The sequence below is a fragment of the Glossina fuscipes genome, unplaced genomic scaffold, assembly GCF_014805625.2.
Source record: "Glossina fuscipes isolate IAEA_lab_2018 unplaced genomic scaffold, Yale_Gfus_2 117, whole genome shotgun sequence".
Taxonomy (NCBI): domain Eukaryota; kingdom Metazoa; phylum Arthropoda; class Insecta; order Diptera; family Glossinidae; genus Glossina; species Glossina fuscipes.
The window spans coordinates 533,982-556,053 of record NW_023998460.1 but is presented as its reverse complement, the minus strand read 5'-3'; the positions used below and the strand labels follow the sequence as shown (position 1 = coordinate 556,053).

Below are 22,072 nucleotides of genomic sequence, written 5' to 3'. Positions count from 1 at the left end.
CTTTGCTGTTTCTCGTTTTATCAATTAGACAAAAATTTCATGTCTTTAACACTACCAAGGGATAAAAAAACGACAAGAACCGCACTCAGCGAGTGCCTGACGCCGACTGACTTCAACTCAGAATTCTATCCCCTGACTTTAATTTTTGAAACGCAGACAGACTTCTCCTTTTCACTTCATTTCCCTCTTCTTCTTCCTGTTGCTCTCTCTCTATAACGGCTTGCCGTTACTCTCACAAGAGCAAACATAGATCCCGCAAAATCATACGATTTTGCCTATGCTTGCTAGAGCAAAAGGAAAAAAAGAGGAGTACCGCAAAATCATATGATTCTGCCTGTACTTGCAAAAGCAAAAAAAGGGTACCGCAAAATCATACGATTTTGACTGTACTTGCAAAAGCAAGCAATGGTACCGCAAAATCATACGATTTTGACTGTACTTGCGAATAAGGAGATCAGAAAAGAAAAAAAGAAAATAAAATAATAAACACATATACCGCAAGATCATGCGATTTACTAGCGGTACCACAAAATCGCATGATTTTGTCTAACGGCATGCCGTTATTGCTCCGCTTGCGGTTGACACAGACCGACAGACACCCTACCCAAGGTTTGTTCGCGGCCGTTACACACGTTAGAGGAGTTCCGCTATTTTATGACATATATTGCTATTAAGCAAAGACCAGTGGTTAAAATAGAACGAAAGAAACCCCGACATCCATATAGGCACGCAGGCGTTACAGCTCGGACCATCGGTATTGTTGACGATATGAACTGTGTACGTAATAATAGTACGCGGAAGGACCGGCCTACATATGAAAGAGCTGTCGTGTTTTTCAATTAATTATTTGGTCGTAATTTATTTTAATACAACTGCACTCCAAACTGTAATGACAGACTGTTGGTGAATTGGATTATATATTTTAGTTAGTTTGATCTTTGGCTTGCTAATTATGACTTTAATATAACCAAAATCTTACTGCTTAAATCCTATCTTTCACACTTTACGCTGGATTACTCGGCTGGAAATATTGAAACCCTGTTTACATCGTTCTATAAGGTATAAAACCTAGCTGTTTTTGCACCCCTTTTCGATCAAGCCACCTCAACCTTCAAGCATGTATCTGCCGTACTTTAATAGAAGTATTCAAGATTGCAAAAATAGGACATATAAACTTTTGAAAAAATTTTATGAAAAATGCTTCTACTTTTGATTATGACTATTCTACTGCAAGGCATGGATTTAATTACCTCAAGCAGAAGAAAATGTTTTTTCTTTCTTGCTCGAGGTTTTTTCCTTTTTAGCCAATTTTTTTCTTTCTTTTATATGAATCTAATTAGAAAGAGAAAGTATATAAGCTGATTAAATTTCGATCAGGGTCCACGAATATTATGCAAATATTGTCTTATGCATGTATCCATACCTAACTAACTATGCGGGTTACGAATGTCCAAGCATCTAATAATAAAAACGGCTTGTCGTGTACGTGTTTCTCATTTTGTAGTAAGATTACTAGACTTTTTCATTTAATTATTGCCAAAGTTCAGATAAAGTACAAGAGTATTAGAGATAATCAATCAAGCCAAAAAACCAAAGGAAGACTGAAGAAAGGGAATGACAGCTAAATATGTTAACGAGGACCGGTATATTCACATGATATAATTTATAAAATTAATTTGCTATATGGTGTAAGTTTCTTGTTCTTGTTTTAGTTTTTTGGTGTAAGATTCTTGTTCTTGTTTAAGTTTTTGGTGTAGGGTTTTCAGCTGGTGGTTTTGTGACAGTGTTTTAATTTTAAAAGAAAAAGTATCTGAGAATTACAATATATATAATGATTGTATCTCTTCTAGACGATTTTTAGCGAGTTACTAATGTCCAAGGATCGAATGATAAAAACGCGTTGTCGTCTACGTGTTTCTCAATTTGTAGTAAGATTATTAGACGTTTTTCCTTAAATTATTACCAAAGTTCAGATAAAGCATAAAAGTATTAGGTGAAAGGGATAATCTATCAAACCGAAAAGTTATGGGAAGACTGAAGAAAGAAAAGGACGGGTAAATATGTTAATGAGGACCGGTATATTCACATGATATAATTTATAAAATTCATTTTCTATATGGTGTAAGTTTCTTTTTAGATTTAAGTTTTTTGGTGTACGTTTCTTGTTCTTGTTTCAGTTTTTTGGTGTAAATTTCTTGTTCTCGTTTTAGTTTTTTGGCGTAAGATTCTTGTTCTTGTTTAAGTTTTTTTTTGTAGGATTTTCGGCTGGTGGTTTTGCGATAATATTTTAATTTTAAAAGAAAAAGTATCTGAGAATTACAATATATTTAATGATTGGATCTCTTCCAAGCTATATTTAGCGGGTTACGAACGTCCAAGGATCTAATAATAAAAACGGTTTGTCGTCTACGTGTTTCTCAATTTGTAGTAAGATGATTAGACTTTTTTCATTTAATTATTACCAAAGTACAGATAAAGTATAAGAGTATTAGGAGAAAGAGATAATCAATCAAACCATAAAAACCAAAGGAAGACTGAAGAAACACAATGACGGTTAAATATGTTAATGTTAATTTGCTATATGGTGTAAGCTTCTTCTCCGATTTAAGTTTTTTGGTGTAAGTTTCATGTTGTTGTTTTAGTTTTTTGGTGTAAGATTCTTATTGTTGTTCAAGTTTTTGTTGTAGGGTTTTCCGCTGGTGGTTTTGCGACAATGGTTTGAAAAAGTATCTGAGAATTACAATATATTTAATGATTGCATCTCTTCCAAGCTATTTTTAGCGGGTTACGAATGTCCAAGGACCTAATAATAAAAACGGTTTTTTTATTATTCCGTTCTCATTAATGAGAACCGGTATATTCATACGATATAATTTATAAAACTCATTTGCTATATGGTGTAAATTTCTTCTTCGATTTAAGTTTTTTGGTGTAAGTTTTTTGTTCTAGTTTCAGTTTTTTTTCGCAAGTTTCTTGCCCTTGTTTCAGTTTTTTGGTGTTATTTTCTGGTTCTCGTTTTAGTTTTTTTGGGCAAGTTTCTTGTTCTTGTTTAAGTTCTTTGGTGTAGGCGTTTTGTTAAGGTTAAGTTTTTTGGGGTACGGTTTTCGGCTGGTGGTTTTGCGACAATATTTTAATTTTAAAAGAAAAAGTATCTGAGAATAACAATATAATTAATGATTGTATCGCTTCCAGAAGATTTTTAGCGGGTTACGAACGTCCAAGGATCTAATAATAAAAACGGTTTGTCGTCTACGTGGTTCTCAATTCGTAGTAAGATTATTAGACTTTTTTCATTTAATTATTACCAAAGTTCAGATAAAGTACATGAGTATTAGGCGAAAGAGATAATCAATCAAACGAAAAACCAAACGAAGACTGAAGAAAGAGAATGACGGCTAAATATGTTAACCAGGACCGGTATAATCACATGATATAATTGATAATATTCATTTGCCATATGGTGTAAGTTTCATCTTGAATTATAATTTTTTGGTGTAATTTTCTGGTTCTTTTTCAGTTTTTTGCTGTAAGTTCTAGATTTTTGGTGTAAGTTTTTCGTTTTCGTTTTAGTTGTTTGCTGTAGATTTTTTTTTATTTATTATTATATATTACTATTTATTATTATTTTTATTATTATTTTTATTTATTTATTATTTTTTTTATTATTATTTATCATTGGAAAAATCAACTGAAATGCATTGAAAATTTCTTTTTACTTATTTTTTTGTTTTTTAAGTAAGCTTTTCGAATACTTTATTATGAATTTATACACATTACACCAACTTATATAATTTGTTCTAATTCTTTTTTCCTCTCTTTCAATGTTGATTGGATTGTGGCTGATGGTAGTTTCGTCCACAGAATCAATCAATCCTACGTTCCTTTCAGCATTACCTCCTCTTTCCGTACGGATACATAACATATACGCTGCATTTTTATGGGCAAAGTCCTCAACTAAATATCTAAATCTTCATTTGAAGACGTCAAAGTGGGAAAGGGAAATTCTTATCCCTCAAATGTTGCAGCAATTTAATGAAAAAAGAAGTTTTTCTATACCCCTGCCTTTGCTTCTTTTCTACAAAATCACATAAAAGGATTGTTTTTGCTTCGATATTTCATTCACTTTTCTCGTTACACTGTTGCAGTACGTTTTACTAATGTAATAATAAGCACTCTGACCTGCTGGAAAGTGGTTCACAAACCATGTCATTTTTACACATATACTTAAACGCATAATATAAAATATAAACGGATAACAAGAACAGTTTTTTAGCTCTTTGGGAGAAACATATTGTCTGTTATATGCCTGTAACAGTGCACAGAATAATGCTATAAGATATACGATAATTACTCTACTCCAAACCAGTGAGGCTTCTAAACCGTGGACAGCATGTATTAAAATACATGACTATTAAACCATAAATGACAGATCATTTATGAATAAAGCGAAGAGTAACAGCCTAGGAGGGCTACTTTATGTGGGAGTAATATGTATGTGCGTTTAATTTATCCATACGAAAGCCAACTTTAAATGTTGGTGAGAATAATGGACAATGGTAGTCCGCAAATGCATATTGCAGAAAAATAGAAATAAATTTTAAATTTAAAATCATATCGCGTAGAAAGGTGAAATGTTAAAAATTGTACAAAGTCAATATGAAAATAGTATGATGACAATAACCGCAGTAGTGCTTGAATCGATATGTGGTAATAACCTTCCGTGTTCAACAACAATAAATAATTTGTCTAATCACATATAGATAGAACTAGCAGACAACTCAATTGTTACTAAAAATGTAATGGCCGGCATTAACTTGTTTATCAGGTACAAACGAAACTATCAACATTGATGATAAATTGACGGTTGTAAAACGATTTTCCCCCGGACCGTTTAATAGTAATAGTAGTGGAAAAAAGTAGAATGCAATAGGTAAATGCAATATGTGTTAAGCGTTACAGAAAATTGTAATAATTACGAAATGGTTGATACACCGGGTTTCTAGAACTAGGATCAATTGGTATTCTAACGAGTCTTCTTGGGCAGGGTAGAAACTCAGCCCCTCTAAGGTTCGTTGCAAGATAATTTATTTAAAATGAAATATCCTGGACCATCGGGGGTGATCTTAAATTTCTTTATTTTCTATAAGAGGAGTACAGCGTTGTGTAGAGGCTGGCCAGGAACCAGCGAGGTGGCCCGACTTTGTCGCGCTATTACCGTTTTTTTCCTCGTACACGTAGTTAGAGCTTTTTTTTGTTTTTCGATGTCGCAGAACACTACAAGAAAAGAAACCGGACGCGTTGCCAATGTCATTGCTGCGTTGGCTCTCTGGGCCGACAGTTTGTCTCCAGTTGGTCATTCGTGTGCAATACAAAAAAAGGGGTTCCTCAGTCTTCCAGGGATGGCGACTAACAGCTAAATCAGCACATCCCCTATCCGTAAAGTCAGTAGAACTCTTCATGAAGGTCCACTTGCCAAATTGTCCGTACACACTTACCTGAGGCGGCTATGATACAAATTGAAAGATTCTGTGCGATGAGCTGCTCTTTTATAGCTGGAGTCTCGCTCGCTTGTCCCATTGCCAACATGTTCTATGCATTTACATATGCCTTGAGGTACTATACTTATGTGTATGCTTAGTTTAGGTCGGCTTCGCCGTGTTTGACGCAACCTTAGTTACGACTAGCGTGAACTTACTTATACCTACCTTGGTACTATTACACTTAAGGCTATCTTATTGCTATACATGTTCAACTGCCTACTTGACATGCACCCAGGTACCAACTCGCGTGGTTTATTCACCGTTAGGTGTGTGAGTGCTATTTTACAATATTGTTCTTCGAAACGCGTTTTTCCCCTTTTTTGTTTCTGGTCCTATGTGTTCAATACTTCGAATACGTTTCTATCGTTTTATACCATTTATGTGGAGTAAATGTATTTTTCTGTTCGTGTGTATTTGTACATGTTTATACGTGTGCGTTTATGTATTTGGCATGTGCGATCCTACAATCCTATATATTCTAATTATACGTGTTTCTACCTGCGTACATGTTTGTACGACCTAACGGCGTTTACACATTTTGTACATTATTTCTACAGCTAATGCGCTTTGTTATGATCGCATGTGCACATTTTAAAGCACTCAGGTTTCTGTATGTTGATATGCTCTAACAGTACTTTACATTGCTATAAGTGTATCTTTAGCCTATGCGTTTTGCATGATCTTGTGTACTTATACATTTTTACGTATAAGGGCTTCTACCTGACTGTATGGCCTAACGACGTTTATGCAGTAATGTGTGCTGTTATACACAATACGTGTTTCTATATTTTTGCGCTTTTATCCCTAGTGTGTGTGCATATATTGTAGTGATTTTCTACAGATCATATGCATATTTTAAACTCGTGTGAGTGTTCATATATTCTGATGATTTCATACAGATTTTATCCAAACCATACCCTGCAGATTTATACCGATTTTATCCTAATGGTTTTATATATACAAGTTTGGCAACTCTGCGTGCGTCTTGTGGTCGCGTTTTTATTCTGTCAACAAATATTTCAAATTTTTTAGTGTATTTCTTAGCTTTTTTGCTTTATTCGTGTTTAAATTTAAAAAATTCTCTAAAAGAATAAAGTGTGAATTTAATGTATATGAATTTATTAAACATTTATGTGAAAAAATCATTTTGGTTTATTGTAAGCAACAATTGAGCTCTTAGTAAAAGTCTCTCTTTTTGCCCGTTAATCTGTGTTTACAGTTTTCGTTAGTTTTCGCTCTATATTTACAGTGGGCAGGGAAGTGAGAAATTTGCTTTAATTTTCCTGAAAATTTGTGCCGTGAAAAAAAAACATTTTTTTTTTGTTTTTCTTTTTTTCCTTCATAAGCTACTTTTTTGGTTTTCAATGGACATGGATTCTTTATTTACTCCATGTCGTGCGAAAACCGGCCCTGAATTTGAACGATTCATTTCTTGTTGGTTGTGTGATCGTTTTGGACATGCAAAGTGTGCTGGTATTACCGGCCGTGCTGCTGATGCAGTCCTTGACCCTTCCAAAGGTTTACGATTGTCATGTCCTGACTGTAGAAAGCGGGACATTGATTTCTACAAACTCTTCACGGAGACGAAAAATTGTTTCTCAGATTTGAGCAAAAATCTCGGCTCTTTGTGGCAGAAGTTTGAATTAATCAAGACTAGGTTTGATTGTGCAGTCATCTTCCTCTCCAGCTAACAAAGTCTCAACGCGTAGCGTAGCGTGTGGTTCGTCACCTCCTAAGTCCGTTTCGTTGGTGCAAGTTAGCGATTCCCTAAATGCTACAAATAATGTTAGTGTTTCTGCTACGGCTGAGTTGGTTGGTAACATAAATGTTACAAATAGGCCGAGAATCCTTCTGGCTTGAGCTATGCTGAAGTGGGAAGGGTATCTACTCCCATAGATGTCACACAATCTTCTCAGGCGTCATCGCCCAAAACTAATAAGGGTAATAGTAAATCGTCCTCTCCTCCTCGCTGTTCGAGTGTAAATGCTGGTCACCAAACTGAGCAGGTCGCACAAGCTGCTCGTGCAAGTGTGGTTACCCCCTCTATATTTTCCCCAACTCATAACTCCCCATCCGTTAGCCCTGCTGCTCCCAGTGCTGATGACATATGTTTGAAGGCAGTTCCTCCCAGAAAGGCAATATTTGTGTCAAGACTGGCACCAGATACATCTGTTGAAAACATAAAGGGTTATCTAGCAGCGAAAGCCCCTTCTGTTAATTTAAAGCGAGTTAGTATTTTCAAACTGGGTCCTTCTCAATCTAGAGCTATCTCATCTTTTAAAATTCTAGTTCCGACTGAAAATATGGATTTGATTTTAAATAAACCTTTGTGGCCGGTTGGATCCTTAATTAAGAAATTTATCCCTCGGGACCGACCCCGTAATGCGAATGCAGTAGCTCTTTTCCCTTCAAAAAACTAAATATTTCTTCAGCCTCATTTTCTCTCATTTATCAAAATGTTAGGGGCCTAAATTCAAAAATTCGTTCTACCCTCCTAAATTCAGTGAGCACGGAGTTTTCCTGTCTGGTCTTCACTGAAACATGGTTGAAGCCGGATCTACATTCGTCGGAACTTTTCCATAATTCGTTTCAAGTTTTCAGAAACGATCGTTTGTATCGCAATGGTGGTGGTGTTTTAATTGCTATTTCTACGGCACTCCCCACCTATTCGTTGGAATTTCCAACTACTCCCGATGTTGAATTTATCGCCATTCGAGTGAAATTTCCTAAGAAACACTTATATGTGACCTGCTCCTATATTCCCCCAAATTCGGATATCTCTGTATATAAGAAACAGGCCGCCCTCAGGCCAAGCAATCTAAACCTACCGATATAGTCCTTGCGTTGGGTGACTTCAATTTGCCTCAAGTCAATTGGTTTTACAGTGATAGTTCTGGCTGTTTGATCCCTTCCTCAACATCTGATAAAGCCGTTGTGTTCTTCAATGAATTATTTGATAATAATTTAGTTCAATACAATGGTACCCCTAATTGTAATGGGAGATTTCTTGATCTCTGCTTTGCAAATTTTCCTGAGGTTTGCGTTAATCGTTGTCTTCCATTTAGTTTACCTCAGGATCCATATCATCCAGCATTGAGTGTTTCCTTTCATTACAAGTATGTTGGTTCGTTGAACTTCTATAACTTTCAAAATACAAATTTTTCATATCAACTTTATGATTTCCATAAAATCAATGTTTCCATACTAAAACCACATCTTTCTCATTTTGTGCTCTATTTCTCAGAGGGAAGCATTGATAGCTTACTGTCGTCGTTCTGCAATATATTAAATCAAGCTATTTCTGCATCCGTGCCGATCAGGCACTCCCGTCCTCGAATCAAGGGTCCCCCGTGGTTTAATAAAACAATTAAATACTACAGGAATAGGAAAAACAAGCTTTTCAAAAAATTTTCGAAAAATGGTTCTTCTCTCGACTATTTCGCTTACTCTGTTGCAAGGCATAAATTTAATTCCCTCAACCGCCAATACTACTGCAGTTACCTTCAGTTTGTTAAATCCTCCTTGTTTTCTAACCCTAAATACTTTTTCAAGTTCGTTAATTCCAAAAGAAAAATCTCCATAAATCCGTCGTTTGTGTCTTTTAATGGCTCCGAGTCCGCGGATGATTTTGAAACCTCAAATCTCTTTGCAGAATACTTCCGACAGAACTTTTCAACTGCCAATTTTGATTTATCGGTAAATTATCCATATCCTAATCCATATTCTAATTCGATTTCAATTCCTAACTTTGTTATATCTGAAAATGACGTTTTTGAAGGATTGAGCTCTCTGAAATATAATTGTTCGCCTGGACCTGATGGGATCCCCTCATGTGTACTTATATCTTGTGCTGGCGAGCTTTGTGATGTTATCTCAAAGATTTTTAATAAGTCCTTGAATTTAGATGTTTTCCCTTTGTGTTGGAACACTTCTTTCCTTATTCCTATTCACAAAAGTGCTAGTAGGCAACTTGTAGAGAACTACAGAGGCATTGCCAAGTTGAGTGTCTTACCTAAACTGTTCGAGCGAATTGTGGCTCAGCATATAGCCTTTTCCATGAAATTGTATATTTCTCCTTTCCAGCATGGTTATCGAAAGGGAAGATCTACGGTGACCAATCTGTTGGAGTTTACTTCTCATGTTTTCAAGGCTTTTTCTAGTGGTTCTCGCACAGATGTCATTTACACTGACTTTAGCAAAGCGTTTGATATGGTTAATCATAGACTTCTTAGATTTAAGCTCCAGACCTCTGGCTTTCCTCTCTTCTTAGTGGATTGGTTAAGCTCTTTTCTGTATGGTAGATCTTTCAGGGTTTTGTTTAACCTCATTACCTCGGATGAATTCCCCGTGACTTCTGGCGTACCTCAAGGTAGCCACTTGGGACCTATTTTATTTAATCTTTACATCAATGATTTGCCCTCCGTGATTAAATTCAGTGAGATTTTAATGTATGCTGATGATGTGAAACTGTTTTCTTCTTTTTCCGTAGAATCGCAATCACATCATCTTCAAAGTGATTTGAACAGTTGCATGGTGCTCTCTCAATCTTCTGAAACTAAATCTAAATAAATGTAAGAAGCTTTCTTTCTTGAGAAGGAAGTCGTTCAGTACTCAATACTTCATTGATTCGCACAGGTTGGAAGACGTCGATTCGTTCATAGATTTAGGCGTTCTATTCGAATATAGGTTACGTTTCAATTTGCATATTGAGTCCTCGTTAAGCAAACCTAGGTCCGCGCTTGGTTTTATAAAGAGGTGGTCCAAAGAGCTTGATGATCCTTATATTACGAAAAGGCTTTACACGTGTTTGGTTAGACCTATACTTGAGTATGCCTCCGTTGTGTGGTCTCCTTCATATAGGTGCTACGTAGATTCAATTGAATCTATACAAAAGCAATTCTTGCTGTTTGCCCTTAGGAATTTGGGTTGGGACCCGATTTCCCCTTTTCCATCCTATGAATATAGGTTGCTTCTGTTATCCTTACCGTCACTCGAGAAACGTAGATTTGTTCTTGGGGTTTCCTTCTTAATCAAATTAATAAATGATGCAATTGACTCGCCCGCATTACTTCGTGAGATAGGCTTTAATGTCCCTAACCGTTTCTCTAGGCACTTTATGTTGATAAAGCTTAGTCAATGCAAATATAATTGTGAACTGTTTAACCCGCTCAGAGTTGTTTGCAAGAACCTAAATGATGTTTATCATCTATTCTCATTAACGGACTTTTTAAAGTCCACTAAAGCAATATTGCTTAATAAGCGCGATTTACCTATGTCATACTTAAACTGACTTAACCTTAAATATGTCATTATGAGTCGAAAATTAATTTATTGTTAACAATTATCGGTTGCCAAGCTTATGCATGTTTGCGATGGCTTAGGGGTTCACTTGCAATTTGGTCTTGTATCGGTTGTGGGTGTGGCTCTATGCTAATTGTGTACATGTTTTTTTTTTTTTTTCTTTCTTTTTTTTTCCTCCTGATTTGTTTTATTGTACTTATACTAAGTTTTATTATTAATTAATTTTAAGATTTACTTAAGAGTCAATTGAACTCGACTGCCATTTTGTTTTAGTTGAGTTTCTTGTATAGGTGGAATAAATAAATAAATATAGGTTTTATACAGACTTTATACATATTCTATACTCGTGTGTTTTATACAAACTTTGTGTAATGTTTAGGCTTTGCCGTTTATGCGGTTAACTGTTCCTTACCTTACGTTATGGCCAGAGGCGGATGATCGTGTGCCCTACCCATGGGTATTTATGTTCTCGTGGGGACGGAGGAACTGGACTGAAAGTTACTAAGGTCTATGGGTAGACATCCAAGCAGACGGACCTGTTAATAGTAAGAAAGCAAAACGCTTCCTTACGATATTAACCCAGAAGTTAAGCATTCTGTGAATCAAATAAAATACTTGAATGGTCGTTACTTTGTAGTGGAAAAATATTCGCAAACATTTAAATGATAATAAAGACATTGCAGAAAACCTGTGTAACGTCCGCGAGTAAATTTCAAGGCAGGTAAAGAAGGTAAAATAGCGCTTAAAGCTTACAGTTTTGCAAAATAATGTCTAAAAATAATGGAAAAAGAAGTTATTAACTAGAACTTTATTAAAGAAATACAAGTCGGCAGGGATAAAGTAATTGTTAAACGTTGAAAAAAAAAAAAAGGTTTGCTTGCATCGAGTAAAGAAATGTGAGGAAATCATCATTACTGCTATTTTCGATAAATTTCCATGTGTGCAATATAAAAATGCATGTACGAATGAGTGTATACAAATTATGTAAAGAAATTGTGTATTTGATAGAAAAAATAATAAGTAAAATAACAAAGAAAATATTTAAGAAAAACCCATATACTAGGAGCCACATAAAGAGAAGTGTGTGTAGAAAAAATATTTTTTTCAACAAAGCAATGACTGAAAGAGAAAAAAATCGAATAAAAGCCACTCACACATGAATATCTGAATTCGTTTGCAGAAACGACCCTCATATCAAAAGAATAAAAGAAAACCTCAAAATTTATTAAAATTTTTGAAGAGTGATTGAAAAATGTCTTTTAATTAAAGCAAGTCGTGAAAGAGAAACCAAAGCATAAGTGGATAAAGTTACCGTTTCTATTCGTCTCGCGGTCACCAAGCAAAACGCATAGCATTCGTGTGTGAACATATTAATTTTAAACGTCATTGACGCTTTTGCGAAATAATAAACATTAAGGAGAATGTAAATAAGATAAAATTATGGAAATTTTGTATAAAATACATTTCTTATTACAATAGCTTTTGCGAAATAATATACATTAAGAAAAAGTTGTTAATATTGAAATATTTAAAAAGAAGAGAATTTACAAAAGAAGTAGTTACAATACCGAAGAAATAAAAACCAGAAAGTTGATGTAAATAAATTGGAAATTATATCTCACCAAATGGAGTTGTTTTTTCTTAAAGTAAAGAAGAAAAAATTAAATAATTAGAACGAAACGAACACAATCGGCCATAACAACGATAACAGCAACGGCAGCAGTAATATGACGTACATCATTGATCGTCAATGAAATTCATAATAAAATTCATTGAACAAACGCTTTAAATTACGCAAAAAAAGGAGGAGGCAACACAACGAAGAGAAGAGGAAGAGGAAAAGGGGTGAATAAGAGGGCGAGAGTGTAAGAAGAAGGAACCAGATGATGTAAGCAGCCACCACCGCAGACACTAGCAACATACAGATTCACGGTCAGGTATTTTTAATTCATTTATTTCCTTTTTGTTCTTTTTTCTTATCCCCTATTTACGGAGGAGCCCCGATGTGTGGCTGAGTGCAAACTGCCACCGCTGTGGCTGAGGTCAGGTGAGGGAGTGTGTATGTGATGGCACCGTAGGGAGGACGTCGGACGGTTACAGGCGGACTCACGGTGGACAGACGGACGATAGACAACCGACGAGACTTTTTGTGTTCTTTGTCATGAGGCTCAGAGAGCCAAACCCCGTTAACAAATGCGCTCTACCGGCAACAAAGGGGCTAGTACCGTGACAAGTCATAATAACGGTATGCCGTTATATGACGGCGCGTGAGTTTGCGGGTTGCTCCTTTTTTTGCAAGAATAACGGCTAGTCGCTAGGTAGCAACGCAAAAGAAAAAGAAAAAAAAAAAGGAAAAACAAATCATGTGAAGAGATTAGCTTTTGCTTGATTGATTTGGCTGCTAATCAGAGTCGCGTAAGAACAGCCAAACGCGCACCATCGTCAATTCCCCATATCGTTTTCAAATCGCATCTCAAGACATAACTATAAAATAAAAACTTTGTAAAGAATATGTTTAAACAAAATATAAAAACAAAAAATACATGTATGTTGTAAGTTATAGACGGTTTTACACACAACAAAAACAAAGTTAGTGGCAGCTAAATTGTTGTGTCATAAACGCACATACGAGCAAAAATGTTTTCATACAACACATACATGAACAGTTTGATCTATCTTCAATATGAGGCATTGAGTGAGATAAGAGCTGGGAAAGTTTCGAAATAAAATATTAAAGAAAAGTTTTCAAGGAAAAAAAGGGGAGAAAATGTTTCAAATAACTCAAGTGAAAACCATAACCTTTGTAAAAAGAAAAAACAAAAAAAGAAAAATATATAAGAAAAAAGGTATACGGAATTGGTGGTATTACAAAACTACAACGAAAAAAGAAAGCATAATACGGCGTTGAGTATTTGTTAATAACATTCTTGAAAGGAAAAGAAAAAGGAATTAGAAACTTTTAAGAGTAGAAAATTTCAAAGTTTTTCTACTGCTTTATTTTTCTTTCTCTTATGGTTTAAACGAAGAAGTAAACAAATGAAATCTAACAAATAATCAGATCAGCAGAAGAAGTGAAACATTCCAAAGAAGCTAACTTACTCAAGATGAAAAACTAGGAACATTCACAACGTTTGAGAAGAATTGCTAATGAATTGATTCTCGAGCAAACGTGTAAAAAATCGATTTAACCAAAGAATAGTTGTAAAAGAAAAGCTGTTTTAAAAATATTTGATAAAACCACTGCTTATGACCACATCTTGTGTCGTTGCTACCACTGAAGAAGTTGCTTACTGGAGGAAGGGTAAAGAAGCGCAGCGGTTCTTTTCGTTTGGACAAAATGCGGTAAAGGCCGGGGCTGCTACTGAATAAGGAAAGCGCAGGTATTTACCCCGCTTTTTTTTTGTTGGTTTCTGTTTACATATGAACCGCGATGAGCGGCTAAAGTGAGTAGCTGGAATACGTTGAGGGTAAGCGTGTGACGAAAGGTAGGAGGACATTAGACAGACACAGATGGACGAAGAAAAGACCCACGGATGACGTACCGCACAGACGACATAATTGTATAATGGGAGTAGAAGACCTTTCGTTTTATTTTTTTTTTTTTATTTCTTTTTACCAGTTATTTTGGTTTTATTAATAGTTAATGTTTCTTTTTGTGATGCGGAATTACGGGCCGGGTTCAGCTGATCTACCGATTAAGAGCTAGGTTGCGCTACCAAAAAAATTGCGTTACAAATGCCGCCCAACGGAAAACCGCAGCAATTGAATTTTTGTGGTCGGACTGACGCAAAAATTTGGTCGCAAACCATCACGAAATGGCGCCCAACATAACGGTAACACGGGAATGGTTTTACAATCTTTAGATTCCGGAACTTCCATGATAAATTTAATTTTTGTTATATATGTACCGGGTAAATAATTCTTTTCATAAAATTTTTCATAGTTATTTGATTTCAATAGCTTCGACTTAAATTTTGATTCGTTGGTACAACAAAGTGGCGCCCAACGCAAGGATTTCTTTGGATTTCAGTTATTATTTTAATTTGGCTCAATTCAAATTAAAACCCGAACCTTATATTTATTATTGTTTTTTTCTTTTTCTTATTGCTAGTCTGTCCGGATTTTGATAGGTAAACATAAAGGGGGCTCGCCAAATTGCTATCGCAGTTCTGCTGATGAGGCGTGGATCTGTTGGGCAAGGCGGCAATAGGGAGAGGAGGGGCTAACGGGTGTCAGGGCCGTCGGGGGTACCTAGCATCAAGGAATACCTGGTGCTAGATAAGGGATCCCGGGTCGCTGGTACTCGCGGCAGCGGTACTCATCGCTCGAGCAACGGCGCCCTGAGGGTCTCAGGGATAGCTTGAATCTGAGTGGCGAGTATCCACGAGAGTGGGCGGGTTCCTAACGGTACGCCCCGAAAGGCGTGAATTTAAAACACGATGGGGTCGATCGTTCAGGAAGTGGGGAAAGGTCTATTGTTGTGGAGTCTGTTAAGATTAGTGTTACGAATACATGTAACGTATAAGGAAAATAAACTTTATCGATCGCGAGTTTCGACGTTTTCATTTTGGAAGAAGTAACACTTTGGAAGGAGTAACACTACTGAAGAGTATCCCACTGATAGCAGTGCAGCGGAGTTTTTTAACAGCCTTAGTAGGAAATTGAACGATCTATTCAGGATGTCCGACAACGAGTCACTAGACAACGCCCGCAACACTAGTGGCAACATCGCAGGAAATGGCAGCGGCGGTCACAGCCAGCAAGACCCACCAGCAAGGGTAGGCAGTCCTATCCTACAGGTGGATATGCTGAAACAGCAGAACGAAATGCTCCTAAGCTGCATGCAGGAAATCGGGAACCCGAAGAGAGAGAAATCATTCTTCCCAAGAGGAAAGGTGTAGTATTATCGATTTGTCGCGCTCTACCGTAATTTACAAGTTATTGCTAAGTTTACATTTTACACCTAACCTAGTTAAGATAGTGTAATTCTAGTAATAAGCTATTAATATAATATTATATGCTTACGTTATTATTCTAAGCGATAACCTAATTTAGTTATATTGCTTAAGTTAGCATTAAGTTATTTCTTATATAAGATACTGACCATACATTAGATACATCATAATATAAGCAAGTATTTTAAACGAAAGTTAAAGAATAAAGAATCTAAAATAATCAAATAAACCAAAGAACCTTTAATTTCTAAGTGGTGTCACTACAAGATAACGCAAAAACTTTCAAAAGAGTAGACTTAGAACTTAGAAAATTTAAACAGTTGTTAAAATGTAACGATGTAGAAAATATGGAAGTTAACAAAAATATTTTGGAACGAGCAGCATGACAGGGTGGGTTTTGGAAGCGTCTTATAAGAAGTGTAAAAAAAGCAGCTATCGGAAAACTAAAGCAGCCTTTAGACGACAACACTATTAACAGAAGTTCATAGCATTGTGAAGGCCCGATCAATACATATGTTACCAGCGATCATTTTGTAAATGTATATAAATCTTATCTTCCATAGAGAAAACTATGGCAATAGCGCAATTGTGGTCTTTACGACAAACCTAAATTAAATATTACTTGAGGTGTTGGAGTAACAAATTTTTAGCTCAGATCCATTCATCAAAAGAGAAACTATTCATCCAAAAGCGACAACGTTGGGGATGTTGTCCCACTTCATGAGGACAACAAGTGTAAGATATAATGTCCATAAGTCTTCTAGGTCGGTCCAAGTATTCTCTACGGGCTTTAATATTTAATCACAATTACAGCCACTTAAAAACAAGTGGACAACAAGTGTAAGATATAATGTCCATAAGTCTTCTAGGTCTGTCCAATTATTCTCTACGGGCTTTACAATTACAGCCACTTAAAAACGATTGGAGGCTGTAAAGACTTTCGTAGGTACCATAAGTGAGCTATATATATGGGGGTTTTAAAATTTCTCCCACGAACACTCCACAGACGATTACATCGAAAAGAAATTCACGATATTTACGAAACCTGGCTTATCGAACGTGCATATCCCAAGTCTGCCTTATTTTTAATCCTATCCTTACCTACCCTTAAGTTCTCTTTCGACCCATAATGCCTATATTTGGGTCCAAGGACCGTTAAGCAGCTTTCCTCACATGAAAAATTTATGTTTTTATTTCATTTTTCCGTTACTTAATTTTCCCAAGTACAATAAATCATGTTCTTTTATGCCTTCTTTGTGCTATTAATTTTTCTATATATTCTTAGAATATTAAATGCTTTCTTATAATGTGAATGCATTGATTAATTGTGTAAATATTCAAGTACTTACACCAATTTTTGTTCAAATTTAACATATTTTTATATGCATAATTTATACTAATAGAAATTCCTCAGCTGTTATTTATTTAGTCTCAAATTTTGTTTTCATTTTTAGGATGCTTTATTATATTTCTTTTGTAGTTGTGTTGCTTAAACACTTGAATGTTTTTTAACAAAGTTCTTTGTGGGGATTTAGAATTTGTTTATTTTGTACAATTTTTCGATTGTTTTTCTTTCCTTTTTACCCACATATCTATTTTTTTTTTTCTTTACATTTATTGTCTATTATTGGTTTAGGGATTTAATTCTATATAAAATAAATGGAAATGGACCAGAGAAGAACGCACAGCATAAGAAATACTTTCACTTAAAAATTACTATAGAATTTCAATTTTGCTTTGATTAAGCAAACAGATAGATTTCACTGCACATATCTTTGATTATCGCTATTTTTTAGTTTTTTTTCGAAATAAAAAATTCACTTTCTTATACTTCCCTTTTTAATTTTTATTTTAATTTCCACCCCTCCATGACGAGTTATAAACTATGTAATTAGCTTTAGCTGACCTCTTAAAGGCAAGTGTATATTTTTCTATGAAATTATAAATCGGTACAGAATATGGCAAACAGTTAGTAAAAGCAATCAAAATGCCCTTTACTATTAGGTATTTTATTCAGATGACGACGTTTTTATATAAAATATATGAAAATGAAATCTAAGCATAAATGATTATTGAACGGGTAGATGACAATAAATCGATAATGCTACCTACACCTATCCTCTTGAGAAGAATGATCGTTAACATTAAAAGATCATTCTTGGGTTTAGTGATTATCGATTAATTCGATTATTTCTTCTACCGTGGTCTTGTTATGAATGTATGTTTTTGCTTTGTTCTTATAAATATTTATATAATGAATAAAAAAAAATTTTGTTTGTGTAGGGTTCTTAAAAATACTTATGTGTAATTAGAAAAAATGTTTGTTTGTGTAGCCGCCTTACACTTAGTTTTTATTTTTTTTTGATTACTTATGTAGCTTCTTCATACAGTTTTAACCTATTTTTGTGTACTATTTGATTTTTGTTTTTATTGTCTTTAATTTTAATGTTGTTGTTATCCTTAATTTCTACGGCCTTATACGGTCCTAAATAGCTTTTTCGTAACTTATGCCCTACTTCATTTCTTAGTAATACTAAATTACCTATTTCTAGTGGGAAATTGTTAGTTTGCTGTCGTAATTTATTTTTTGTTGTCCTTTTTCCTTATCTAATAGTTTCCTAGCGCGCGCGTATGCTGTATCTAATCTACATTAGTCTCTTTAGCGTAATCGTCTATATTATATGGTGGCTCAATGTTTTAGTTGTGGTTTGTTAGTTGTGTTGGTGGCCTTGCAAACACTAGTTCATAGGGACAATATTTATATGTTGTGGAATATGTTGTTTTGAAACAATATTAGAAATATTTTATCCAAATATCCCAATCATTCAATTCAGGCGAGACGTTCATTTAATGTTCGGTGGTTGCATTTCACCGTGCCAAGCGTCTGATGATGATGGGCTGTTGATGTTTCTTTGTCGATTTTAAGGTACTTACAAGGATCGTTCAGTAGTGCATTTTTGTATTCGGTTCCTTGATGCGTTACCAGTGTTTTCATGGGTCTGTAGTTTCTATGAAATTTTCGAAGATTGCTTTTGCTACGATCTTAGCACTTTTATCTGTGACCGGAATTGTTACTAAATATTGTTACTAAATATTTGGTAAGGTGGCAGATTAGTGTTATCGCGTTGCCTTTCCTCCGTCTTTGGTAATGGGCCGATGGTGTCAATTACAACTGTGTCAAAAGCAGTTACTGGTGTTGGGGTCATAGAAGTTTTGGTATGTTTTGTGATTTTAGCCTTTTGGCGTAGTGAACATCCTTTGACATGCTTAGCTATTGTTCTTGTCATTTGCGGCCAATAATAGTGTCTTCGTATTTCCGACAAGGTACGTATAATTCCTGTGTGACCGCCTTCCATTGGGTCATTGTGGTATTTTTCTCAAATATTTTTGATTTCGGACTTATTCTTTTTGTCTATAGTTGTCACCTTTTGGAGTGGCGCTACTCTCATATTCTTTAATATCTTATTGCCCATTTTTTTGGATTGATTTTGCGATACGGCTTCAAAAATCTTCTCGCTTGGTGACACTTTGAATTTTGACATTCTTAATATACCGGCTTCTGTTGGAGGACGTCGATACGTTCACAGATTTAGGCGTTTTATTTGATCATAGATTACGTTTTCACTTGCACATTGAGCTCTCGATAAGCAAAGCTGGGCCCGCGCTTGGTTTTATAAAGAGGTGGTCCGAAGAGCTTGATTACCAAAAGGCTGTACATGTGTTTGGTTATACCTTTACGTGAGTATGTCTCCGTTGTGCGGTCTCCTTCATATAGGTGCTATGTAGATTCAATTGAATCGGTTCAAAAGCAATTCTTGCTGTTTGCCCTTAGAAATTTGGGTTGGGATCCGATTGCCTCTCTTTCTCCCTATGAAAATAGGTTGCTTCTGTTATCCTTATCGTCTCTGAAAAAACGTAGATTTGTTCTTGGCGTTTCCTTTCTAATTAAAGTAATAAATGGTGCTATTGACTCGCCTTCATTACTTGGTGAAATAAGCTTTAATGTCCCTAACCGCTTCTTTAGGGACTTTATCTTGGTTACGCTTAGTCAGTGTAAATATAATTATGAGCGGTTTAATCCGCTCATAGTAGTTTGCAAGAACCTAAATGACGTCTATCACTTATTCTCGTTATCGGACTCTTTAAAGTCCATTAAAGCAACATAGCTTAATGCGCGTAATTTACCTATGTCGTACCTAAAGTAGCTCTTAACTTTAAAATGTTACGTTGAGTCGAAAATGAATTGTTGTTAACTATTATCGATTGCCAAGCTTATGCATGTTTGCGATGATTTAGGGGTTCATTCGCAATTTGGTCTTGTACCGGTTATGGGTGTGGCTCTATGCTAGTGGTGTATATGCTTTTTTTCTTTTGTTTTTTTTTTCTTTCTTCTTATTTGTTTTATTGTACTTATATTAAGTTTTAATATTAATTAATTTAATATTAATTGCTAATTAATTGAAGTTTTACTTTAAGAGTCAATTGAACTCGACTGTCATAATTTTTAGTTGAGTTTTAGTGGAATAAATAAATGAATAAATAAGTAAATAAATATACAGATATAAAAGTTAGTCAATGTGGATAAAATTACAAACTTTTCAACAAGTTCAGAGTTCTTTGAAAAATTCTAAATGATATCTATTACTTACTTTCTATCTATTACTCTATTACTTAATCTCACTACAAATATGGTTAACATTTTAGTATGATTCAAAAATTAACTGAATTTTGTTACCATTGTCGATTGTCAAACTTCTTTCCATGTTGTGTACCTTTGTGTCAGATGTATACATGCTTTTGTTTGATTTTTTCCCTCTTATTTATCTAAAAATTAATTTTATTCTTTTTATATTTTCGTCATTTTTTTGTCTCTTTACTTCTCCTTATACACTTTATATTCGTTTTTAACAATAATTAGCATAAGACTTACCTGTAAGACCCGATTGAATTCGACTATTGGGCTGAATTTCATATGTAAATAAATAAAATAAAATAACTAAATACAAATTAATAAATATTTTGCAATAGGATATGTAACCGAACCTTGATGTAACCAATTTGGCTTTTTAGATATTCGTAGGTACCTGCTACAACAACGAGGTCAATTCAACAAAGGTTTGGCTACCAATCCACCTCATAGGCAGTAAAGTGGTGCTGTAATTATCACACATATAAATTTCTATATTAATTTTCTTTATGGAATTATTTGAAAACCAATGAAGCGTCTGCTCTTCTGCTTTTAAAGAATCCGCTTATCTTTGCAGCATGGCTTGCTCTCCAAAAAATTTTTGCTGCCGTAAAACAAGTTTTTCACGTAGTCTTTTTCCTCTTTGTTACCATTTTTACAAATTTATCGTCGTCGCCAATAATATTGCGTATTAACCTGGAAATAAAGTGGGGCCTTGCTCGTTTACCTTATAATTCCATACTTCATTTTATTTCTACTCGCACGTTACTATGGTTTGGGTTGGGGTTTTGGCGGCTAACTCGTTGGCCATCACAACAAAAAAAAGATCATTACAATATTTTCCTCGATTCCGTTCTCTACTCCCAAACTGCCCCATGTGTACTTATCGACCGTTACTTACTTCACCTAACCGTTTCGGTACTCTCTTCTTTTTCCTTTTTAATTCATTATGCAAACAAGAGAATATAAATATACATATATATATATATATATTCTTCCATATTCAAAATCTCCATTTTCACATTTTTCACAGCAAATTTTTTCGCTGACCACTAAATAACTCAAATCCGATCCTTTCTCCCTGAAGGTTTCCACTCTACTGACCTTTCGCTATTTGACTTATTTTGCTCTCATCTCCTTCTTTCTCTTTTTTTTATCTCCGATTGTACTCTTCTGTCGCCTAATATATTATGTTTGTTGATGCCTTAGCAGGCATAGATTTGTAAACAGTCATATCAGTTTCATTCGCAAAATCCACCGTTATGTAATACGCACGCACTTTAGACTTTTTCTTTTTCCATAATTTCAGCCTTTTATTTTAACTATAACAACTGAGGAATTACAAAAGGAAAGACCTTCGGACGGAATTTCGCTATTCCATAGTTTATTGTTTTTTGTGAAGAATAATAGCAAAACCAAATGAACAAAAACCCCCTACATCTATATATGTTATGACTATACATATGATAAGAAGATAAGAAAAAATAATTCAACGTATAATACAATAAATATACTTGACGGTGATTGGTGTTGATAGAGCTCATTATGTGCGTCAGTTATCATTGTGTTATTCCAACCAATGGGTAGCA

General features: G+C 35.0%; 1 protein-coding gene across 1 annotated transcript in view; it reads right to left on the bottom strand.

Moving 5' to 3' along the window:
• The window catches only part of LOC119640287 (spondin-1-like), a 52,531-nt gene extending 33,740 nt beyond the window's left edge, over window positions 1-18,791 (bottom strand). The window contains 1 exon segment of the mRNA XM_038038207.1: window positions 18,669-18,791. Within this exon segment, the coding sequence (XP_037894135.1) occupies window positions 18,669-18,791 (123 nt within the window).
• Window positions 18,792-22,072: the final 3,281 nt, after the last annotated feature.